The following is a 25,334-nucleotide window of genomic DNA, read 5'->3' as shown; positions in this document are numbered from 1 at the left end:
TGATAAAGTTTAGTTTTAAACCTCGCTGACCATGTGTTATTCATTAATTCTTAAGTTTATTGTTGAACTGCTTCTTCGAATATTTTTCTTGACACCTATTCCATTTCTCTTATTTTGTTGATTAAATATTGCAGTACAATAAAAGTACAGTTGTTGCGTAATAGCTTATGATAAAAGTAATTGTTTTTCTTTAACGTTGGTTACGATTGTAGTACTTGGTCTTCCAAGTGTTTGTGGATGCTTGCAGTGCCAGAGCCAGCCCAGTTGAAGGCAGACTCGCTCCACAATACTGGCCGAGGGCAGTTTTCCCCACGGGTGGGATCCACCTCATTGCTCCTCTTAACATCAAAGTCTTCATCGTGACCATCGAAGAAAAGAGCAGGGAGATTTGTCATCTATCTTCTGGTAAGTGTCAGGCTATGAAAACAAGAACCAACAACTTGTTTTCACCAATTACATTTTATTTTGCTTTTTTTTTTTTGTAACTTTTGCTAAATGTTCCCAAGAGAGGCCGATTGGATGCGGTGTTGAATAAAGCGCGTTCCTCCGCTATTTGTATCCCAGCAACTGGGTGGATGAATGGAGCTCTTGAACAAACCTCACTGGCACCATCCTTTATTAATTCATTTAACGCGAGCGACTCCAGTAGAAACGCTTACGTTTAAAACTAACGACCGCGTGTAGATTATGTGATTTTAAAAATTGGTTTGCCCAATAAATCACTTGATATTTGTTGGGGGTTTCCCCTTTTATTGCAGTCATGGAGTTTGACACAAGGGTTCGGCTCTGCGCATGCGCATCAGTTGCTCTCCGCCTTCTACCTGAGAACAGCGCACCTGGAGCCAACGAGACGGAAGTTTGCTGAAGTACAAATCTTTTTCGGATTTTTTTCTCTCCCCGACCAACAACAGCTTTTCCTTGGCGTCGGTGTAGGTAGCGACGCGTTGCCCCGTTGGAAGGCGACATGAATTCGGTCCTTGTATTTTTGTTGGAGTCGATTTGGGAGCCTTTTTTTATTGCACGTCTAGTTCACTGACTCATGGTAAGTTTTTTTTCCCCCCTTCTTCCTTCTGGCGAAATTCTCAGCAACGTGGTTAATTGATGACACTTGGATATTTGTTTTGTGATTAAAATCAATCTTACCAACTCCATGGCTGCTTACTTTGTATTAAAGTAGTTGAACTGCACGTGGAATTAGGCCACATTTTCTCGTGTTGTGTCATTACCACTATTGAGTGACTTTGTGACGTTCCCCAAAAGTTGTGAATTATCATTAAGCTTCATATTGATAGTATTGAGTAAATGTCAAGTTGTTGAAAATGCACTGGTAAAGCTTGGTTTCATTATAAAGCATTGTAAACACAGAAACAGATGAAACATGCATAGAGGAAAATAAATGGACAAGAATGACCAAACCAGCAATAAATCATTAATAGTATTAGTAACCGATCCAATTCTTTTATGATTCGGATCCAGTCATAGGATGGGCCGGATCCTGTCATGTGTTTTTTTTTTTTTTTTACGTCAATGCGCTTAGGAGCTGCGTTTAATCCTCATGCCAACATGTCAAGCCACCTGAGTTTTCTTAATTTACTACAGTTTCATAATTGAGTGATTGTCTTGAGGACATCAGTGGCTCTTGATCCTGATATTGAGGTGACCCTGACTTTGATCGATGTATTGCAGTTGCTGGGCCTACACTTTAAAAACCAGTCTGGGTCTCCATCCAAGAAGAATGACAGTACTGCGCAGAGTGCTCCGACAACGACTGCACCCCCTTAAACTGGTCGTAGCTGCTCTGGTCTTTGTCACCTTTGTGTTCTTCATACAATGGGAAGTGGAAAGCCGAAGTCCGCAGGAGGACCCGTGGCTGAAAGAGATTAAAGAGAAGCGGGACACCATGCTGGGCATGGTGATGGGAGCCGTTCATAACTTCAGGGACGCCATTCCAAAAATGCAGATTAAAGCCCCCGTTCGTCAGAAGCACAGCTCAAACGGTGACGGCTGTTTGCCGGGTCGCTACACGGCCCCCGAGCTCAAACCGGCCCTGGAGAGACCTACCCAAAACCCGGTCGCTCCCGGCGCCGCCGGCAAGCCCTTCCGCACGGACTCCTTGAGCCCGGCCGAGCAGAAGGAAAAAGAGGAGGGCGAGCAGAAGCACTGCTTCAATCTGTACGCCAGCGATCGCATCTCCCTGAGCCGGGACCTGGGAGCAGACACAAGACCACCAGAGTATGTTTGCTCGCGCACTCTTCATACAAAAGACCTCATGTTTGACTGGTGCTTCAACTCAATATGGAGTTGGCCATGTTTGTGCAAACAAAATGTCGCTCGCTCCTTTCCCAAATAATTGCTCAGCTCCCAAGCTGCGGTCACACCTACTTGTTGAGCTCTGCCCATTTAGAACTGTCTAATATTGGTAATAAAATAATAAAACTCCACTGGCACAATATGATAAAACTATAGATGGCAAACCCCTACCAATTTGTGCTAAATCCATTTATAGGCTTTTTTTTTTTAAAATCTGGAATAATTGTCATCCAAGTTAAAAATAGTTGCTCAGTGTAAATCACAAGTCACATAAAACTCTCATTTTTCTTTTTTTTTTTTTTCTTTTTTTAATTTAATCTAATCCATTTATTTCTCTCACTGCCCATTTGAAGACCAAAAATGTCACCACACACACGGTAGCGGTGTGACGGCAGTGATCCGACACGCCACAGAGGAAGCCCTCTGGACAGACCCATCTTTGTGCTTCTCTCTGCAGATGTATTGAGCAGACCTACAAGCGATGCCCTCCCTTACCAACCACCAGCGTGATAATCGTCTTTCACAATGAGGCTTGGAGCACCCTGCTAAGGACCGTGTACAGCGTCCTGCATACATCGCCTGCCATTCTCCTCAAGGAGATTATCCTGGTGGATGACGCTAGTGTTGATGGTAAGCGCCCCCCCCCTTTTTTTTTTTTTTTTTTTTTTTTTTCTTCTTTTGCCGGGTTTGATTTCACGTGGAGAGGAAGACCTTTTTCCTTTTTTGTAGCTCCAGGAAGGGAGAACTTTAGAGGAGTACTTTCATAAAAAGCTTACTCTTGCTGAAGGTCGGTAACAGAAACCGTGAGGGAGGGGGGGAGTTCAATCCGTCTCAGATTCAGTTACTTATGAGAGGCCAGGCCACAGGCGTGGCTGGATATGCAGCAGCCCTCCTCGGTGGAAACTGGTTTGACCAAATAGCTCGCTGTGGTGAGGATTACCAGCAAAGCTTGCTCCTCTTTTCTTCTGGTTGAGTCACTCATGCCGAGGATTGCAAATGTTCTCCAGTCATCACTTCGATAGTCCCCGCAGCTTTAAATGCGACTTAACCAGATGGTTTCTAAATGTCAAAGGCATTCATGCTCCACTTTTGACCTTTGATCCTTGCGTTGCAGACATCCTGAAGGACCAGCTGGACGAGTACCTGAAAACGCTGAGTATCGTGCGAGTCGTCCGGCAAGTTGAGAGGAAAGGCCTCATTACTGCTCGGTTGCTGGGTGCGTCTGTGGCCACCGGTGACACGCTCACTTTTCTGGATGCCCATTGTGAGTCCACACTATAAAAAGAATAAAAAAAATGTTGAGTTCAGAACCAGAACCGATTGGGTTTCTTGTGTTCTCAGGCGAATGCTTTAACGGCTGGCTGGAGCCGCTGCTTGCCAGGATAGCCGAAAACTCCACCGCAGTGGTTAGTCCGGACATATCAACCATTGATCTCAACACCTTTGAGTTCATGAAGCCGTCCCCGTACGGCCAGAACCATAACCGGGGCAACTTTGACTGGGGCTTGTCCTTTGGATGGGAGAGTCTTCCGGATCATGAGAAAAATAGGAGGAAGGATGAAACCTACCCGATTAAGTGAGCCGAGCGTCCCTGGTGCGTCTCGACTTTGCCGAAACGTCTTTTGAATCCGAGTCTTCTGTAGGACCCCAACGTTTGCCGGCGGGCTGTTCTCCATCTCGAAGGAATATTTCTACCACGTCGGAAGCTATGACGAGCAAATGGAAATCTGGGGTGGTGAGAATATTGAGATGTCCTTCAGGGTGAGGATTCTCAGCTTGCCAATTTCTCATTGTTACATTTGAATGAAGTTGTAAATGTTTTAAAACTTTACAGGATCTTAAAATAATAACATGTCTGAGCTAATCTCATGTCACCGGCAGGTCTGGCAATGTGGCGGACAGCTGGAGATCATCCCGTGCTCTGTCGTCGGCCATGTTTTCCGCACCAAGAGTCCCCATACTTTTCCCAAAGGCACGCAAGTGATCGCCCGCAACCAGGTCCGACTGGCCGAGGTTTGGATGGATGAGTATAAGGAGATCTTCTACCGTCGTAACCAGCAGGCGGGACAGATGGCCAAAGATGTACGTATGTACTACCTTCTTGTCAGCATTTTCAGTTCATCGTTGAAAACTTTCACACACATCGGCTAGTGCTTAAGGAGGCAAGTTTCAACAGATCCCTTCTGTTAATTACCCAGCAGCAGCTGTTTGTCTCAACTCTACACGCTAGGTGAACTACATTCTACCGGGTCAAATAGTGTATTTAACTCATTCCGTTAAAAAGGAAGCACATTGGAGGGGAAAAAAAAGAAATGGTTGCGATAAAAGCTTGCTGGCAGCAGGCAGAGACGTAAGTGCCTGGAGGAAGGCAACGCTGGTAAATGACAGAGGCTCGCAGCGTTTCTTGACATGTGGTCTCATAGGTGCCATTAAAAGATCCCTCAGGGCTCTACCTCGAGTACCCTTCAAATGCACATTCCTCAAGGAGTCCTCTGCACCAGCTATCAGTGTGGAGGCAATTTACGCATACACATAAATCCGTCTTACAAAAAAGTGTTTTGTAAGACAATTTGGTGACTATTTTATCCAGTTTTTTTATTTTGCTCTATAGAAAACCTTTGGGGACGTCTCCAAGCGCGTGGACCTCCGTGAGCGGCTGCAGTGCAAAAGCTTCTCCTGGTACTTGAAGAATGTCTATCCAGAAGTCTTCATACCTGATCTGAACCCTCTGCGCTTTGGCGCGGTAAGAATGGGCACTCACCCACCCCGACTAATCCTCAAGGCTCAGCGTAACCACTGCGGGTTTCTGCTCGGGACCTCCAGCGGGTCCAGAGCAGTTCCAACTTGGCGTCCAGACACTCAAGTTGTTTGAACAGCTTGCAGGGGGGGTTTGTTAGCTTTTCATTTTATCTCCTTTCTTTGTGTTTAGGTGAAAAATGTGGGCAAGGACTCATGTCTGGACGCGGGCGAGAACAATGACGGGGGCAAACAGCTGATCATGTACCCATGTCACGGACTTGGAGGGAACCAGGTTGGGAAAGCAAATGTCTTCTATCGCTTAATAACAAAAGTCGAATCATTTTTTCCATCACTATTTTTTTTTTGCTTGCGGCTGTAGTATTTTGAGTTCTCCACGCATCACGAGATTCGACACAACATTCAGAAGGAGTTGTGTTTGCACGGGGCCGAGGGGCTTGTCAAGCTGGAGGTCTGCCAGTACAAAGGGGGGAACACAGCGGTCGGTCCAGAGCAAAATTGGGAGCTGCAGGACGTAAGTTTGATGAGCTGAGGCTCAACAATTTGGAAAAAAAACCCACATTTTAACCAAATTGTGAAAGATCCATTTCAAGGTTTTCATCCTGTATATTTTTTTTAACAAGAATGTGCATTTTTGTTTCTCTCCAACTAGAACCACTTATTCTCCATGCCGATTTCGAACATGTGCCTGACTGCCCGTTTTGAGCATCCTGCCCTGACGCCCTGCGACCCCACGGACAGATACCAGCTTTGGTCCTTCATCTGAATGTAGGCGTCTTGAGTAGCCCTTTTTTTTAATAGATTCCTGACTGCAACGAGTTTTAATTTATTTTTAAGACATAAAAACAGAACCGTCGCTGCTTCAAAGTCTGAATGTCGGGAGAAAGCACTGTGGGGAGGAAACGTTTGACACGTTGACTTCCATCACAATGGGAACCCAATGATGCTTAGAGCAATGAAGATGCCTCTTTTTTGTATTTGAGATCCAATGTATGGACAAAGGTATTGGGACACAGACACAATTTGGGCCATTAGCTTAAACTCTCCTGAGATTTTTTACAAGGTTGTAAATTTCTTTGACATAAAAGCATCTTCCCAAAATCGTTAACACTAAACGGAAGCGTGCAATTGTCCATAGTTATGAAGAATTAAGGTTTTGGGATACATTTGCGTTCCGAGACTTTTGTCCTGATGTATATATTCATTCCTCGTATGTGCAATGAAGCCAACATTGAATTGAATATTTCTCTAAGTATCCCTCTAAAAGAAAAAAAAATTAAAAAGACAAAATGGTTTACAATTAGTGCACCAAAGAGAGCAGAGTTCTTTAAGAATATATTTTTATGACAACTTTCATCCAGTGCCTTAGATGTAATTTTCTATATGAGGTAGAGAGAGGATGATCTACTTACTGTGTGAATGGGTGTGGGGGAAGACTTTTGTTGTGGGCCATTTTCTTGATGTGAAGTCGGCTGGCACTGAAACGAGCTGATGCAATGGTCCACATTGAGCTGAAAATAATTTGACTGACGATTTCTGATTACCAACACACTGTGCTGCAAGAGGACAAATCTCGCAACTTATTTTTGCTAATTGTCCTAAAAAACTGCAAACTTTACCAGCCTTACTGTATGATTTCATGGGAAATGAGGAACTTGGAAAATAAATTTAGAAGAAAAGTGCAGTCGTGTGTGTCCATAGAAAACGTAAGAATTCAAAAATTCAAGAGTTAGAAAATGACAAATGATGTTTAACATGATCTGCTTTCGAGGAGGCGCTGTCGAATAACAAATGACACTCACTTGTACCTCAAACATGACATGAAGACCAAAGGACATTTATTTCAAAACCATGTAAAAATGAAAACTAATCAAATTCTATCTACATATACAAATCAAAAACATAGAAAAAAATGGTATCACTTTGTGCAAAACATATGCATTTCACAGAATCCAAAAATTAAGAAGAAATCAGGCACAGGAAGCTTTTACAACTCACAATCAGCATTGAAAATTGAACAATTTTAAAATACCGAAGCAATTTACTCAATACTGATTTATCACAATAAATACATGTTTTGATATATCATTCATAAATACTGGGGGGGGGGGGTTCTTGACTGGATTGCAACATCATAGTGTCTCGCCCTCACACTGTAGCCTACAGTACGCTTTGGCAAAATGTGCTCGAAGAGCTTTATTGATTAACTCCGTTGCCTGAACGCAGTCTGCACACACACACACACACACACACACACACACACACACACACACACACACACACACACGCGCAAGGTCCAAACTTAACACAACTACTAAAAAAAATTAAGAAATCCTGCGGTAGCAGCTGAGTGCTTCATTACTTTTGTCAAGAAGTGCTTATTTCAAAATCCCTCTTAGTACTTAGTCATTTACAATTACTCAATTATGATCTAATATCAAGCTGTGATTGTCATCCATATTCAATGTAATGGCAATTAGAAAGGAAAAATATGCAGTGTTAAGCCGTAGAGGAAACAAAGAATTAGTGACATAGCTTTAGTAGATAACTATTGCACACAACAATCTCATTAAATGGATCAACATAAATAAACCTCATTTATTTCAACGACCAGACAGGAATGTTATTTGTACTGCATTCAAATCAATAAAAAAAAAAATCACATTATTTTAAATAAATATTTAGAAGTTACTTTGTGTTGAGTATGAATTTAAATCGTTTTTGGAGACATTTCAAAGTGCTATTTAATTAATATCCCTGTATTAATGAAACGCTTTGAACATGGCAACTCTCGACCTTTTCACCATTCAAGTATCAATTCAAGAAAAACACTGTACTGTAGTCCCAATAAAGGTTACAATCTGACCAATGACAACAAACAACTCAGGCTTTTTCATGCTTTTCTAACCATCGAAAAGCATATCATAGGAAGGGAAAAAAACAAGCACATTTTTTGTTTTTGTACAAAACAATAGGCTTTTTGTTCCCCTTAAATACTGCTGCAATTCCTCAAAAAAAAGCATGCGTACTATCAAAACTTTTACAATATATACTGTACGTATACTTCCTAAACAATAATAAATAAACTTGACGTTAATCCTTTTTGCAACACATTTCAACACACACGATAGACATATAAAAGTTCCATCTACGGTACAATATTTGCTCAAAACTAGAACTTTACATCTGAAATTACAAGATAACATTGCACGGCGTGATGTAATTGAGCTTCCATCGGCTTTATCGTGGTCGTATGTGAGGTCTCTGAAACATTCCTATGATGGAATGACGACACCGAGAAAATGGGCCACGGTGCTGGGTTTGGACAATGCAAAAGGCTTTGAATGTAATACTCCAAGATGTCCATTTTGGATCTCTAAATCATGGTAATCCACAAAAATTGAATTCAGGCGATTGGAGTTTAGTTGGTTGAAGACATTTCACACTTGGACTTTTTAATTCAAAATTTTAGGACTCTCCTTGTTTATTCCTTGGAAATTGGGTTCCATTGGGTTGAAGACTGGAATTTGTAAGCAATAAAAATAAAAAAGTAAAAAAATAAAAATTGGTGGCACATGTGAAAGCGGATTTCCAAAATTTTAGGAGCGAAATGCAACCACACTAACATTTTAGAAACCTCCCATATTAAAGGTGAAACGCCTTCAACAAACAATTGTTTTAAGTCAACAATTGACTTAAGTCAGTTGCCTCAATTCAACCTTTGCAAGTCAAAATGCAAACGTGGCCGTTTCTACACTGCCGGTAAAGAGAGATTCTTGGTACTCGTTGCAAGTAAGTTCAAGTCGGGGTGCCCGTTAACGTTGGACTGCGGCGGCGGCGGCGGCTCGGCCGACGCGCATGAGCCGTGAGTGCTGAACGGTGCATGGGTGTTATTGTTCAGATAGTTGTGAAACTGGTCCTCAGGATCCACAAAATCCGCTTTGTCGTTTTCGTGGACGTAGTGGCTTAGAGTGGCCACCGGTGCGCTTCCGCCCATGTTAAAATTCGTAGAGTACTGTTCCACTGGCTGTTTGGGGAAGGCGCCCTGGGTTTGGGTGCCGTTGATTGGCTCTTGGAATGCTAAGGCTTCCCCGTAGGGTTCGCCTGATTGGCGGCTCGTGCCACTGTGGGCGGGGCCTGGATTCGCGAGCTGATAGTATTCAGCCGAGGGGGCGTTCATTAAATAAGCGTTCCCGTTTACGTGATTCTCGTCGTCGCCGTAACACAGCACGGAGGCCAATGGCACCACCTCCGTGTGACACAAGTTCTCCGACCTGTCCTCGTCCTCATCTTCGTCTTCCTCATCCTCTGAGTCGCTGTTGGCTAAACTCTGAGTGCTGGAGTCTGAAATCCCGCTAAAAACGCTGCTGCTGTCCTCCTCATCTTCGTTGTCATCTTCCTCGTCGTCCTCGTCGTCCTCGTCCTCCTCATCATCCTCGTCCTCCAGCGGCTCGTCCATCTCGTCGGCCGTCTGCAAGTGCACGCCGGCGCTTTGCGGAACGGCGTCAGGCAAAGAGTAGTCTAACCTGTGCTGAGACTGAACCAGAGAGTTGGAACTGACTGCCTCGTTGCCTAGGTAACCATTGGCGGGGGAAGCTTGCGCCTGCTCGCGACTCTTCTCCAGCTCCAGCTTCATTATGGTATGCAGAAAATGGGTCCGAACGCGGATGGGGTTAAACTCCACTCTGCCGCTCGAATTGCTGCAGCCTTCTTTTGTGCAACCACATGGAAATGACATGCGGTCCACCTAGAGGGGAAGAAACAAAGCATTTCCTGTCATGGAACCAAAAGTGAAGCCATGCTTAAAACCAATTTTCCAATTGGTTTTTCAAATGGTTGTGAAATATAGTTCCTCAAATTAAACGGATCAACAGACAATTTTAAATCAATGACGACTTTGTGACCTTAAAGAATCTTTACGGTGATTTAAAAACGCCTTTACATTTTTCCAGCACATTAGCATTGTAATTTATAACTATGACATTTCAGAAAAAAACAATCCACTTGTTGCTGAACCTGACCCTAAATTAATGAATATTAGAAATACGTTACAATTTATTATGGTTAATATTGGATAAGCAAATCCTAATTTGTTAGAGGAAAAAAAAAAAAAAGTCAGATTCGGAATCAGTACCAAAAAAATCTGATGTGCAGTCTTAAACGGATAAATGACGTTATCATAACACTGGTTACACTAAAAAGATTTTTTGGTCACACTGCATGCCCAATGCGCTGCTAACCGTGGCCACTAGGCAGCACTATAAGACAAACGTCATACTGTACACAGGCGTTTGCAGCGTCAACATTTTTAGATCGCCTAGAAAACACTATGACCGTGAGTTCTTTAATAATACATATCTACATGTGTTGCTGCATGGTTTGAGTTGAAATATTAATTTCTGAAAACATTAAAATGCTTTTCTCGATCCGCGTTTCCCATTGTGTTTACATTAAGCTAGCAGGCAAAAAGCTAATCTAGATTGTCGTCGTTTTACAGAAACAACGTGTAATTCTCGTTTCACGTGTAATTTGACAATAAACTACAACCTGGAGTGACATCTAATAGCTTGAAGCCTCCTTTTTGGCAAAATATTAATCATTTTCCAAAGGGGCTAATTGTTAAGTTTGGGTTACTGCCACCATACAGCCTAGTCAAGGCAGAGAAATTGTATTTTGGAAACTCGCATCTCAAGGCAGCATTGTATTCTATTTACAGTTTACTGTAAACACAGAATGAGTGCAAGTGCAATGGGCATAACATAACTAGCATTTACCTGACACTTGATCCCCGCACTGCTGCAGGCGCAGGTGTCTGGCTCGCAGAAGACTCTGCAGTCACAACCGCAGTCCTCTCTGGACACACGGATGGCCCGAAGTTCATGCTTCTCTTCCACATCAATCTTCTTAACCCCGGAGGTACGGAGCAGTGCCCTCCGCTTTTTAGTGGTCAGGGGCTGCAGGAAGAAGTACTCGTCCACCTCCGTGTTGTCCAGGTCGACGTCGTCGTCGGAAATGTCCTCTGCGGTGAGTGTGTTGGCTTCCTCGGACTCCACTGTTCCGTTTTTGGTAAGCTAGAAAGCACCAGAGAATCTGGGTCAATTTTATTAGTTTGTTTCTATTTTGTCTGTAATATTATGAAATACGACATGAAATGAGTCTAAAGCCATCATTTTCTGTAGGCATAAAAAGCAGGATTACATTGCATGGTATTGAATATTTTTTAACTTAAATTAGGCTGTGCGGAAATACTTCCTGTTCCATTATTCTTTCAAATTTACGACGTAGTGGTTGACAGTGGAATTACACCCAGTATATAACACCCAGTATGTATAAGAGCCAGACCAAAATAGAAAAAAATGGGGAGGAAAGGCAGGACCGATACGCAAATGTTTCCGGTGACGGTATCGCAAATGAAAGCAAATCGCTCCAAAGAAGCCAATGTAGGAATGAGTGTAGTTCACCTTGAGTTTGATAGAGTTAACCTTCTCCTCCTTGAGATGCTCCCTCAGCATGTCCCTATGAATCCTCTCCTGCTCCATGGCAAACTCGCCCAGGGAATACTGCCTGACCCAGCTGTGCCTGTTGGACATGCCCAGCGTGCTGCCGCCTTGGCTTGGCACGCTGGTGAAGCCTTGCCTCCTGCTGAAGTAGTACACGGTCACCTTCTCAAAGTGCACCCTCCTCGTGCACAGACGCTTCTCTCGCTTTAGGATGGAGCCAGCTGTTGAGGAAAATGGAGCTGTTAAAATTGTTATACTGCCACCCGGTGGCCATGAGAGATGAAGCAGCAAATTTATAGTAAATTACTGCACGATTGAGTGCTGGTTGTACAACAAAACAAAATACATCACAAGAAGAAGAAGCTAGTCGCAAGACTCGGACTCCGCATGACTGTTGTGAGGAAAACAACGTCATCCCACTTCTGTGCTACTACAGAAAGCTTTGAGGGGGAGGAAGGCAACACTGGTGTATAAATAATCCCCCGGCTGCTCCTGAGTTGAAGAGTACTCCTTCACAATAGTCACGTCCCCTTATCAGACATTAAAGTTCAACGCTTTAGTGTTCTGATCGAGAGACCCCGCCCACTTTGCGGCAAAACAAATGCGACGAGCTCGTTTTAGCAGATGTTACGGGCACGTTGGAAGTGCGCCTGAATGTGTGCGAGTGAGTCGTTGGATCCGCCCTCCATCACATGACAACCGACAGAAGGTCAATCTTCGCCGGGCCCCATATGCTGGCAGCTGCGGTTGACAGAAGCCAAGCTCAGATCCCAGGGACGCGTTCCTCTCCTTATTTTGGCAATGAATCTTTTTCCAAAGATACAGAGAATGCCATGACAGTCATATTTCATTCTGTGTCTGTTCTTTAAGATGTTAAAAAGCTTTGTTAGCAGAAAAAGAATCTTCTGGCTATACACTGAGATCTCTCGATTCCACTCAGCTCATCAGTACGGCACTGATTGTCATTCTTCAGATAGCTATTTCATCCCCAGCATTTATCCCAAAATAGGTAAGTGAGGGGCAAGGTGGCTCAGTGGTAGAGTGGTCGTCCCCCAACCCAGAGGTTGCGAGTTTGATCCACATGACCACGTTGAGCCAGTTATTGAATCTCCTTTTGGTCCTAATGCTGCATGAATGTAGATTCACGATGTTCTTTTAAGAAAATGCGGGGTTAGAGGCTACATGTGCAGCACAGCTTGAGACGTCATCATCTCATTCATCTGACTGGGCTGGCATGCTGATGCTTCTCCTAATAAGGGAAGCTGCCTGCGCATGCCGCTTTTCGATTACACCGGTGCTCTCTCAGCATCACTTAGCCTCTTCTCTGCACGCCTATGACTGTGCATTCATATCATAGTGTCGCCTACAAAAAAAAAAAAACCGGCTCAGCTACACGGCATTGAAATAACACCATTAGTCCCATCGTGATTAACATCACCTCCTTTGTTTCCTCCTCTCTGATGAAACGACAACATTCCTTCCCCCCCGCTCGGATTAGGCGCTTTGTTAGCGAGCGGTACTCACGGGTGAAAGGGCCGGAGGCGGACGGGTTGACGCTGTCGCTGCTATCCCCGCTCTCGCTGCAGGATACCTCATCATCAGACTCCCTCAAGGAAGAGCACGGGGAGGAGGAGGCTTCCACCTCCTCGAATTTCCTTTTCAGTATTCCGCTCATGGCCTGACACATCTGCACCTGAAACACAGACAGCGCAGGGGCCACGCATTATTTAATATCCAGTTTAGGAGGCCTGTGTAATCCTCAATACACTCAATTAGGACCGCATACACACACACACGCACCGCCAGCTCTCCCGCCGCTCTGCCTGCACGGCGCTCCCCCGGCAATTGATCACCTTGGCACAAAGGAGCAGCCATGGCCAGCGAAAGACGCTAATTACATTCTCGATCTGATGTAGAGGAAGTTCATTTGGCTTCATTTATAGTGTGGCTCAAGAAAAAGGGAAAAAAGGAGGCTTGACCAACATGAGTGACAATGGAAATGCTCATTTATGGAAATCCATGTTCGGAATATTTAAAGCGTTATTTGTACTAAAGTGGAACAGTGAATGGATGATGCCAAATAAAAAAATTAATCAGTGGATATTCACAGCCCATCAAAGTTCGGCACCGTGCTCAAGGGAATCGAACTGCAACGCTCTTTTCGGTCAAGCCTAATTTGTTTACCGTCCCGGCTCAAACAAATCAGAGTTGCTGATACCGTCGGCGGGAACAGCACAGCTGCCTTTGTGCACGCAATGACTGGCAGCTCGGCGGCTTCCCGCCTCGGAAGAACGGCGAGCAGGGGCCGGCCGGCATCTTGGGCGAGCCTCATCCTGTCTATCTGTCAGAGCGGCTTGTGGGGGAGTTCCTTTCACAGACGGCCGCCGCGTTTCATCTGGGGCTCTGCTATCGAGTCGTTACAGATGCAAATGCTTCCTGGTAGAAGAAATGCGAAGAAAGAGGTGCGGGCCAGATAGGAGAACCTCGGCTGCCAGAAAGAGAGGCTCATTGTTCCCCGGGGGGGTTTATGATTTTTTTCGTTGTATAACGGCGGGGGTGCCACAATCAACTCCAGCCTTGTGGATTAAGCATCACGCCCTAAAACATCGGTATGCAATCCATCATTTCAAATTTACAGCAATGCTCAAGTCAGTTCCCCCTTTGGAAATTCAAATCTCAAATATTTGATCCAGACATCACAAAGAAACTAGTTCTTGTGGAAATTTCCACCAGAAATAGCGTGGGCAGCTTCCAAAAGGTTCCGAATTAGACCGCATTGTTAGCAACCTATGTGTACGACGCCGCTTTAGCTCTCTGCTGAGGCTGCATTAGGCTTTGATATTAAAAAGTGGTTGCCATGGTGATGGCAGTGTATCCTCACAACTACTGCTTCCCCATGTGACACTGTGTCCAGAGCAACAAATTGCGCATGAGGTCCCACACCAAAGCAAGAATTGGACATACGTTTGTACAGTCCATATAAGTCTCTCCATATATTATATATATAGACACGTATATCTCTCTTCAAATGATGCATATTAAAAAAAATTTAGAAAAAAATTCCACCATGTACTCAAATAAATTGTACCACTCAATTAAAAGCAATCATTTAAATATGTGATTGCACAAGTGTACACACCCTCTTATAATTGGGGTTATTTCAGTGTTTGGAATGCACCAATTGCATTCAAATTCGTGTTAAATATGAGTCAGCGTACATTTGTACCATTTTCATCAAGTTCTAGTGGGCTTTTGGTGTCAGTTCTGTAGTCGCATTTTATAGTACGGCATATGCAGTATATAAAATATGTGTATATTGTAAGTCAGAAAAAAAAAAAGATTTTACATACAACAATATTTGGTATTTATCCTTAAATTACTGAGAATGTAACTTCCAAAATTTCAAAAAATTCCAGTTTCGTTTTTCCCAGTCTTGTGTATATTTAACCTGTACACAAACACAGTCTACATAAATATTAACAATACACTGCAGTCTCTCAACTCAAAATCCAAATTCTCAAATATAATTCTACATCAGGTGAACCAATGTTTAATATCCCAAAGGATTGTTAGTCTTATTCTGACTATAGCACAGCAATTAAAATCACAATAAAAAAACCTCAAAGCCTCAAATCACCAATCACTCATTGATATAAAAAGACATGCGCGCATTTCTGTTCCTCTCGTGATTCATAAAGGCAAGCACACAGAGCAAACATGCATGCAGCATCACGGCAACTCCCTCTGGCGCCGGCCAGCCGGCCCTCGCGGGAACCACTGACCTGCATCCACTGGCGGACTCTGACTCCTTTCACCTCTTCTCACAGCAGGACGGCTACACAATCATTAATGCGGCAATTCACACATGATGGATGAAGAGCTTCCCATTTTGTCTCAGTCCACTGACTTGCAGCGGCCCCAGAGGTCCATCAGCATGAGGTTTAAAAAAAGAAAAAAAAAAGAGGGAGAGAGAGAGAGACAAAGAGGGGGATGCAGCCTGAGAGATGAGACTGTCGATACTGTATGCTTTATTACGAGAAGCAATAAGACAATCTTTCACACTTTAGCTCCCTCTTTGTCATAGTGTTGCTCTCCCTGCCACACAAAGGCTCATTAGCAGCAGCCGGCTGGTAGGCAAAGAGGCTGAATGGAGCTGAGGCACAGTCAGCCTGAGAAGTCACATGGGTGGATTGTCTGAGAGCGAGCAGTGAGGAGAGAGAGAGAGAGAGAAAGCGAGAAAGCCTCCTCTCCTGCTGTCTGCAGATATTTTTACCAACATGGTAGATGGGAAAGGGAGGGCGTGTGGGTAGGGGCTATCAGCAGTGGAGGGGGGGGGATGCAGGAGGCAGAGGTATGGGGGGCGTCGGAGAAACGGATGAGGAGGTGTAGCTGATGAGATAGGAAAGGGGAAGGAGGGGGTTAAAAAAATACTGTATAGCCATCTGATAGGAAGAAAAAAATTACAAAACATCCACATTGGAACGACATTACGGGAACGTGAAGGTCCAAAATGTGATGCCAAAAAATTTAGCATTTTAAAGGGTTAATTATTAAAATGGTTTGTAATTGCCTACTCAAGCCACAAGATGGCGACAGAGCACTTTTTTCCTAATATATAAAGCTATTTCAGCAATGACAGTCTTAATGTAAAAAACCTAAAGCTCGCTTAATGTCCCAAAAAATAACAAATGTCAGAATCTTAATGTCAATGAGGAAAACAATTAACGTCCATATAATCCAAAATATATAAGCAGCTCTTGTTGTTAAAGACCCGAAAGTTACTACAGGTGGCTAATGCCATGTTTGCTAATGTCAATAACGGCATCATGATTAAAAACCAATATTGGCTGTTATGATCTCTGCTTTTGCACTATCTTAGGGACGTGTCTGGCTCTTTAATGGCTAAATTCTGCACAGTACTCACCAGGCAGCCACTAAGCGTGTCATTTTGATGTGGTGCAGGTAGTGAGCTTTTAGTGCTTTTTTTGTCAGAAAACAGCTGCCTGCCAAGGCCAGAGAGCACGCTGTGGCTGCGGCGAGAGTAGACAAACAGTCAAGTCATAGCTGGACGGATCAACAAAGAAAATTGTTAGAAAGGTATCTTAAGATGAGCTTAGCTGCTGGTTCTTCATCAGTTCTGGATACCCAATTTATGACTGATGGGATGACATTTGTGAAGCGGGCAGTATGAAATATTATAATAAGAGTATCATAATAATATTAGGCAAGTATAAAGAACATACCGTAATTTTCGGACTATAAGTCGCGTTTTTTTTCATAGTTTGGGTGGGGGGGGCGACTTTTACTGAGGAGCGACTTATATGTGAATTTTTTCACAAATTTTCAAAATTCAAAAAAAGAAAAAAAAAAAGTTCAACTGCGATATACGAACCACGATGTAGCAAGGAATTACTGTAATTTGAATTTCAAGTGACGTCAGTGGCGCGGCGCGGTGGTTGTTTACATAAAGGACAAAGATTCGATCACAAGATGACGAAGGGCCCCACGTACTACCGGCATCATTAGCGGCTTTGTTTCTAAGTGACACGGAGGACGAAGAGTTTGAAGGTTTTAATGATTTGAAGTGACACAGAAGGTTTGAAAAACAATTATGGCTTTTATGCACGCCCGGTCCTACTCTACGGAGCTCTCTTTCACCTCCGTGGATGGAAGTCGGAGGCCGGCGCTCGGCCGGGTGGCTGTCCGGGGACGGTGGATGGGGCTCGGACATAGCTTTTACGCACGCCCGGTCCTACTCTATGGAGCTCTCTTTCACCTCCGTGGATGGAAGTCGGGGGCCGGCGCTCGGCCGGGTGGCTGTCCGGGGACGGTGGATGGGGCTCGGACATGGCTTTTACGCACGCCCGGTCCTATTCTATGGAGCTCTCTTCCACCTCCGGGGATGGAAGTCCACGCCGCCACACACCTGGAAGTCGACACCGATGCTTGGGGCCGTGTGGTGGTGAACTATTTATGTTATAGTTATTTGATATATTTTATTTTGTATAGCAACTTGTATATGTTTTTATCGTTACAGTTCAGTGGTTGTTGGCTCGTTGGACTCTTGTTTTGTTAAATAAAGAGCGGTTTACCAAACCCACGTCTTTCCTTGTACTTTGTTAACGCTATAATATACTTATATACTAGATCTGTGGAATAACGACGAGGCTGACGTCAGGGCGCACGCACGGCGTTGTTGACAAAGGACGAGGAATTTGATCGATGGATTTAATGATTTGGAGTGACACAGATGGTTTGATAATATTGTTGTTTATATGATAGTTATTTGATATATACTTTATATATCGTTATATGGGTCTGTGGAATATTTAGAATATTTACACGTCAGCGGCGTGGCGCATACGCGGCATTGTTTCCATAAAGGACGATCGATGGATTTAATGAATTGGAGTGACACAGATGGTTTTATAAACGTGTTATTTATGTAATAGTTATTTGAATAACTCTGAATGTTACGTCAGGCCCGTTCTCAGCTCTTCGTTTGTGTTTGTCACATTAGCATACCTATCGTTTAGCCTGTTGTTGCTCGTTCATGTCTGTTCTTTGTGTTGGATTTTGTCGAATAAATTTCCCCCAAAATGCGACTTGTACTCCGGAGCGACTTATATATGGTTTTTTTCACGTTATTGTGCATTTTATGGCTCATGCGACCTATATTCCGGAGCGACTTTTATTCCGAAAATTACGGTATTCATATATATTGTAAGTATTAATGCTATCGGTCTACATGTGTTGCTCCACTATTTGTGTTCAAATAGCCCCTATCTTTAAGTGCTATCCGTTAGCCTGTCTATTATGTTTTCCATTGTTTGTAAGCATTGTGGTTGTTTCAATACCGAATGAGTAATTAATAATTAGTAATTAATTAATTAATTAATTTTAGTTTGATAGTTGCTCAGAAAACATTCTTATTTACAATTATTATTTGCATTTTCACTATGTGGTAGGCCTCGTTACCAAACACACTTTTACAACAATACCTGTATATTTTCTTCTTGTCGGTGTAACAGACAGTGTGATGGTGTCCCAATACTTTTGTCCATATTGTGGCTATTAGTGTTATTTCTATTTGATTCAAGATTTTGTTTTGTGTCTTCATAAATGGTTACCTCGCCCCCACCCCCCACCACGTTGAAATATGCAGTTTGAAAACGAGGCCAGAGGAAGCGCACCGCTGAGCGCTCCAAGATTACGCGGCTGCATCACAAAGAGCAAAGAGCAAGTCAGGCTAATGAGGGAGGTGCAGCAGGCAAAATAAGACGACGCTGGCTCTTGTTTATCTGTTGATGTAAATCAACACTGACTCTTTCATACAACGGTATCAGCGGCTTTGTGCACATTTAAACATGTCTTCTTTTTGTCTGTTTTCCTCCCTAATGGGAATACACTATAGGAAATCGTATTTAGATCAGCTTGGAAATTCCCATTGAGAGCATGCCTAAACAATACAATCAATACACATCATATAACAATCGTTACTAGTGCAGGGCAACAGGGACTGAATCTATGGAATTCTAATTTTTATTCAATATCTCTATGAACCTACAACATTTATAAATGTTTCGTCTGTGATAATTATATACATACTGCTAGCATCCTTTAAAATATTTTTTGCTGCATCCAAAATGTCAATAATTAATGTTTTGCGACCGCAACGAAACATATATCAAATCCTAACCTACTATTCTCCGGTTGTCTGGTCAATTTCTCTTCAATTTGTCCCTGGAAGGCACCTTCTGTCTGTCCGAGTATCACATTTATATTCCGGCCTTTTACATAAGACACTGGCGGGATGCCATGCATTTGCTTCACTATGCGCTGACCTATATATTTACTTTCCTTAAAATGATGAACCGAAGACGGCGATCATACGTAATGAGCTTTACCAATAAATGTGCTTGAGTAGTCATAATAATAATATTGAGGTCATATGCAAAACAGCTGGCCGCCTCCCACTGCACTGGATAAAAAGGTGCATTCCAAAACATGATTGGAATCCTCACCAAACAAAAGATCAGTTTTACAAAGAAAGATGGTTTTAATCTTAAATACAGTTGTGCCTTGAGAATGGAGTTGAATTTGTTCCATGAACAAATCGTCGTTCCCCATTGAAATGAATGGAAACGCCATTAATTCGTTACACTCCTTTTTTTTTTTTTAATAAGCAGTGGAACTACTCATAGTACATCATTGTTCTCTAGTTGGCAGAAAAATCATACAAAAGTGGAGAAATATATTTGTCATTCTACTATGACTGAAATGTCAGGACAAAAGTCTACTCATACACGGACAAATGCTTAAAGAGCTTTCCGCAGAATCCACATTATTTTAGTTTTCAGTTACACGTCGTCAGCAAATTGATGATCTAAACTTACAAAACATCAACCCGAGGGAGTTTCGTGCCTCCGAGGCTTGCGTGGAGCATCTCGATAAAAGAACCTCTTTAAAGGAAATGTTTCCGCAATTCATCGGGAAAAACCCATCTCAGCGTTGTGGCTACTTGTCAGGCAGAGCGTGCCTGCGGTGGCCAAAGTAGTGTACATCAAAAGCGCTTAGCTTCAACACGCCGTTAATGCTCAGCCTGGGAACAGGTGAACTGACACAATTAAAAGACGGAAGCCCAACGAACGTCTTGTCAACCTTTCAAGAGAGGCTAATCAGAATTAGCACTAGGATCTTTCGCAACCTTCGTTAATGAGACTCGTGATTTGTCCAATTTTTTCTTAGGTGTCAAACTCAAGGCCCGGGGGCCAGATACGGCCCGCCACTTCATTTTATGTGGCCCGCGAAGCTAACATTTGCATCGACTTTGAGTCATTACTAAAATTACAAATTGTCTTCACTTTTCAAAAATTCCAACATTGCTAGCAATTTTTATTACCATTTGTCTTTTTAAAATATTTGAACAATTCTTACTAGTCTCTGATTTCAAAACTAGTTATTCATTAGTTTGTTGTGTTGCCTATACTGTATGTATATAGAAGATGTTGACAGTCATAACAGCAAAAATGAGTTTGACACCCCTGGCGGACTACTTTTTACTGTTATGAGCAAAGATTGTATCATATAAAGACTGTTGTGAGCAATTCACACCTAACTATGCCACTTGTTTTTACACAGTGACACTCTACAGCAGATCATTTCATTACATTTTTTTCCAAAACACTTTGTCATTCCCATGCACCCCGAGAAAGCGAGGTAGCATCCCAGTGGAACTGGCTGATGGAATTGCGGTGCCTTGAAGACAAAACCCTTAAACCACAAAAGAGCTAGCGCTGCCGGCTCGGGGTTCCGTTCGACCTCATCCATCACCCGTGTCGCGCTGGGCCGTAAAAGGCGGCCTTGGAAGAGGCGATAGAGAAAAAGTGCAGCACTGAAACTGATGGAGGGAGATAGAGAGAGAAGGTAGGTCTCAGCTGGACTCCGCTGAGGCCCAGATGATTATGCAACAACACATGATGTCAGGGTAGGGACCGACACCCCCCCACCCCAACTAAAAAACACCGCTCAGATATTCATCAATGCTGTTTTGTCGAGGCTTGTTCTTAAAATGACTCACATGAGTGTCAGCGAGAGGTCAGTTAGTCTTCATCTGCCTACATTAACATCACATCTAGGAATGACCCATCTTATTTATGCCAAGTGAATTAGATTACAGCGCTGCCTTTAACTAAGAATGACCTGACTTACAAGATTTTAAAGAAAATACATAGAAAAAAAATGTATGTCTAAAACAACCTTTAGCTTAATGCTAACAAACTATACAAAATGCAATAAAGAGGCTAATGATTGATAGCATTGTTGTAACCATTTCCAAGACGGACATTTGAACACACATGGTGGAGCAACACATGTAAACAGACAATATAACAATCCTCACAAACATGTATTCTTTATCCTCTACCAAACAAATAATGAATATTACTGCAGTGATCATCTGCTCCGTATTAAACTGATACCAGTTAGCCATAGCGCACACATCTAACCATGATGCAAACCTTTCAATTATTTAAATCCAGTTTAATTGTTTTTCTAATTTACAGTATTATAGAGTGCTAGTTTCCATATTAAAAACAACACAGGACCCGTAATGGCATTCTCATTTATTTAAAAAAGGGAATGATGATGTGAGATGCACGTGTTTTGAGACGTCGGAACTAATTACGTTTGTATCCCAAGGCACTACTGCGTTTTTTATTTATTGTAATTATCGTACCGTTTGTTCCTGTACTATACCAGTACCTGTTATTAATTCATCATGTCGTGCACACAGCACTGGTAGCTGACAAAATGTGTGTCGTGGGCAGTTTGATCCCCGCTGTGTGATCAAGATCGGATGGCGTAACCCAGCAAATAATTAAGCAAAGTTGTCACATGTCGTCATTTTCAATCTCAGTCGTCCTCCGCAAAACCCAAACGACACATATCCATTCCCCAATTACACACAAAGGAATCCAGTTATGGAAATGCGGCGACATCTACGGATTTATGCAAATGAGACTTCACATGCTCGCTGTACATTTGTTAACTTGCACTGGCCTGAGGCTGCAGACAGATCTGCTCGGCACACATGAAAAGGAAGGGTTGGGGTGGGGGGGTTGTGCTGCTCGGCACTCACGGACTGAAAAGCCGCAGCCTCCCTCCTGCAGCTCCGCCACACTGCTGAGAACCATTGATCTGTTCTTCCTCCACTTAGAACAATAAAGGAGACCAAGCATGGCTGTGCGTTATGTACACAACTAAAGAGCAAAGATGACCACCGTGGCTTTGGATCACAGACACGTGTTTGAAAGAACACAATTTACAAACAAGAAGCCATTACAGTGCACCCAGCGTGGAAAGCAAGTCCCACAGTCGGACTGGTGTTTTTGACTTGCTCTAATTCTACTCACAAGCATTTGCAGCCCTAATCAGGACCCCTCAGCCATCACGTCAATCACAATGCTCGACTACATTATTCATGCGTCTATTTCTTATTTATGACTATTTTCCCATGTTATCGCAAAGTTCACAAAAAGCAGGCTTGCTGGCAGAAGCAGAGCTGCCAAAGCATTTCATGGAGTCGGGGATGCTTTCATCTCGCACGCAGGCTGGGAAGGCTGTGGGATTTGGGGGGGTTCATTCCGCAGACAAGCCTTATCATTTATATATAACCTCCATCATGATGTGAATGTGATTATTTTTATTTTTTTAATAGATGTAAAAACACTCATTTTCCCATTCACGCTGATTTAATGCACTGTTGTGTTTTTGGTTTTCATTTTGTCATGTGTTGATTAGTAAATGTTGAAATGAATGTTTGCCACTGTCAATTTGGATCTACTGCAGCGCTTTCAAATCAAATTACACTCAACTGTTCTGCTATGGGTAGTTCATTTTGGGTGTCAATCCAATCCACCAGATGGCGGCATAATTGTTTTGCACGGTGTACATTTTAAAGAAGACGAAAGGCAGGAATAAAGACTAAAATTTCAAGATTTGCTTTAAAAATAATTTATTTGTATGTGTTAAATTATTCGATATTTGCAGTCGGAATTATTAGTGAGATTATAAAATAGTTAGGAATAGGATGTTTACTGTAATACTGTTAAAACCAAAATGTTTGTCCCGTCTATTGTTCCTCAGGTGAGTGAGCCGCTGCACCATCAGGAATCCAAAATGAAGAAAATCTCCAACCCTTCGTTCATCACACCTTCCTGGGTAAGTTTAATGGATGTCCGTCACAAAGCTTCCGCCATCTTGATTATTATGCAGTGAGCATTTTGGAATCAAATATACCGCCTAAGAATGTAGCTTTACATAAGTGGATCTAATTCGAGTTGAAGTTCTTCAAAGTGGACAAATTATTGAAAATTGACTCTGCAATCGCTTGTACACGAGTGTCTCTGGAGTGCCTGCCTAGTGTGTATCCATTTAGAGGGAAATTAACCAGGTAAATATTTTTAGGAGTCACTCTGAAACTATGTCGGTGAGATGTCAGGTGAGACTCAGATGCACATATTAGCATTAGCTAACAGTAGCAACACATAGTGTTGGCACTGAGACAGTTGACCCGTATATAATTTCAGTTTGACAGGTGTATCGGGATCATTTTATTTTGTGCAACCACTTTCCAAAATAAAATGGAGTATTTAAAACAATTGTAACTGGAGTGACGCCTGACAACTTCAACACACAACAAAGTGTCCAAAATGGCGACCACTCAGCAAGTGGGTTATGAAATCAACCCAGCATTTTTTTTTTTTTTTAATATAGTGATGAGATCCCCCATAATCAAGCGTCTTTAATACAATTAAGTGCCTTTATAGATAAACATCAGCTTGCCTTTTAACGGCTCACAAAAACAAACCGCCGAGAAATGTTTTCATCTGGCTAGTTTGATTCATAACAAGAGCGCATATCAAACTCACAATAAATATTCTAAAGCGGCATCTTTTAATGAGAATGATATCAGAGGCGTGCATCTCTGTGGTCTAATCCAGCGAGACTGCTGCAGATGTCTTTGTTGACTTTACACCGCATCATCACATGTCGTGTTACCACCGCAGGATCTTTTGAGACAGCGTGGCAACAGTTGAGTGTGTGTGTGAGAACATACATGTTGAGTTCCATAACAATGCAATCTTACCTTAAGAAAATGATATTACACTGCAGCCGCCTGCTTCTGTCCTGTGGGGGAATAAGAGGGGCGGGGGTCATTAGCTTCTGCAGCAGGTTGCATAACACAAAGAAGCAACCTGATGTAAGATGCAGAAATAAAGAGGAAATCATGCTAGGAAACTTTGCACTAACAAGGGAGATGATAAGGGAGATGGATAGTTGGGGGGTGGGGGGGGGACTTCCTGTACTGCAGTGGACTCCACATTCACTTCAGGAAGCTGGCCTTGCACCAGTTTTATGTCAAGCTGTAGCACACATGTGCACTCCCTCCATAATTATAGGGGGGGGGGGGGGGGGGGGTGCACTGACATCTATTGTGCAGAGGATGCAAAATGATACACAATTCAGGCAAGACAAAGAAAATGTGGCTGCAATTTTGGAGACTGAGTAGAGTTTGGACAAATGATATGTAATAAACTCATTTGAATCTCTTTAATTGAAGATCTTCACACAAAATTTTACATGCAAAAATAAACTTGCAGTCAATGTGCAACTAAGTTAAAGGCTAATAGTGTTGAGTCTGAGCTTTATACTCACCATCCAGGTCACTGTGCAGCCAGTCAATTAAATCAACGCCCCTCCCTCAGTTCCATGCAGTGCCTCGGTGTGTTGTCCATGCATGCAGCGGGAGGTGGGATCATTCAAGCCGGGGTGGGGGACGGGAGACGAACCGGTCCCGTAGATGGTCGCGTGCACCGGTGCCGTTCCAGTAGCGGCGGCTGCAGCCTTCTTTCCGGCTACCGGGGAACAATGGTGCGGCATCAGACTGACAGGCTCCCGGGCCAACGTGACTTTCTCCGTCCAATCAGAACTCAAACACCAAGAATCAGCCGCAGAGCGTTTTTTTTTTTTTTTGCACGCGTTTAGTGTGCATCGGTGCAAACCTGTGCACGTTTGGATACTGGTGATAAAGAACAAAGTCTTATTTATTGAAGTAAGTATTTGGGGGGTATCGCTATAGTACATGACGTCACATCATGCTGGAATAAATAACATAGAAGCACAAAATAAAACTATCAGGTACACTTGCATCTAATGAGGAACCAATGCAAAAAACGCAGAAGAATATAGTGACTAATATATTTA

The 25,334-nt window shown here is 42.9% G+C and overlaps 2 protein-coding genes across 5 annotated transcripts; one reads left to right on the top strand and one right to left on the bottom strand.

The window, feature by feature from the left end:
- The first annotated feature begins 269 nt into the window (after nt 1-269).
- galnt3 (UDP-N-acetyl-alpha-D-galactosamine:polypeptide N-acetylgalactosaminyltransferase 3 (GalNAc-T3)) lies at nt 270-6,751 on the top strand. Of its 2 annotated transcripts, XM_037239065.1 has the most exons (12): nt 270-405; nt 759-1,042; nt 1,687-2,232; nt 2,768-2,940; nt 3,425-3,574; nt 3,652-3,886; nt 3,954-4,071; nt 4,192-4,392; nt 4,922-5,053; nt 5,240-5,341; nt 5,429-5,581; nt 5,720-6,751. In XM_037239065.1, exons 3-12 carry the CDS (start codon nt 1,736-1,738, stop codon nt 5,831-5,833), a joined length of 1,875 nt encoding a protein of 624 aa, XP_037094960.1. In that variant the 5' UTR covers nt 270-405; nt 759-1,042; nt 1,687-1,735; the 3' UTR covers nt 5,834-6,751. The 2 variants fall into 2 exon arrangements, with proteins under 2 accessions (XP_037094960.1, XP_037094961.1); XM_037239066.1 differs by lacking the exon at nt 759-1,042 and having other exon boundaries at nt 290-405.
- Nucleotides 6,752-7,692: 941 nt separating this feature from the next.
- csrnp3 (cysteine-serine-rich nuclear protein 3) lies at nt 7,693-25,037 on the bottom strand. 3 transcript variants are annotated; one of them, XM_037239074.1, is made up of 7 exons: nt 24,786-25,037; nt 24,217-24,257; nt 15,350-15,469; nt 13,092-13,260; nt 11,529-11,788; nt 10,842-11,138; nt 7,693-9,814 (listed from the first exon to the last, which is right to left on the bottom strand). In XM_037239074.1, exons 3-7 carry the CDS (start codon nt 15,353-15,355, stop codon nt 8,819-8,821), a joined length of 1,728 nt encoding a protein of 575 aa, XP_037094969.1. In that variant the 5' UTR covers nt 15,356-15,469; nt 24,217-24,257; nt 24,786-25,037; the 3' UTR covers nt 7,693-8,818. The 3 variants fall into 3 exon arrangements, with proteins under 3 accessions (XP_037094969.1, XP_037094972.1, XP_037094971.1); XM_037239077.1 differs by lacking the exon at nt 15,350-15,469; XM_037239076.1 differs by lacking the exons at nt 24,217-24,257; nt 24,786-25,037 and having other exon boundaries at nt 15,350-16,298.
- Nucleotides 25,038-25,334: the final 297 nt, after the last annotated feature.

The sequence above is a fragment of the Syngnathus acus genome, chromosome 21, assembly GCF_901709675.1.
Source record: "Syngnathus acus chromosome 21, fSynAcu1.2, whole genome shotgun sequence".
Classification (NCBI taxonomy): domain Eukaryota; kingdom Metazoa; phylum Chordata; class Actinopteri; order Syngnathiformes; family Syngnathidae; genus Syngnathus; species Syngnathus acus.
The sequence above is the reverse complement of the archived record's forward strand: the minus strand, read 5'-3'. Positions and strand labels throughout refer to the sequence as shown.

Bases quoted from the DNA above. Each gene is read 5' to 3' on its own strand.
- galnt3 (XM_037239065.1), top strand. From the start codon at position 1,736: ATGACAGTACTGCGCAGAGTGCTCCGACAACGACTGCACCCCCTTAAA. The intron at 2,941-3,424 runs GTAAGCGCCCCC...CTTGCGTTGCAG, and splicing joins GGATGACGCTAGTGTTGATG to ACATCCTGAAGGACCAGCTG. The intron at 5,054-5,239 runs GTAAGAATGGGC...CTTTGTGTTTAG, and splicing joins ACCCTCTGCGCTTTGGCGCG to GTGAAAAATGTGGGCAAGGA.
- csrnp3 (XM_037239074.1), bottom strand. The intron at 11,789-13,091 runs GTGAGTACCGCT...TTTCCTCAACAG, and splicing joins CGCCTCCGGCCCTTTCACCC to CTGGCTCCATCCTAAAGCGA. The intron at 11,139-11,528 runs GTGAACTACACT...GGTGCTTTCTAG, and splicing joins TTAACTCTATCAAACTCAAG to CTTACCAAAAACGGAACAGT.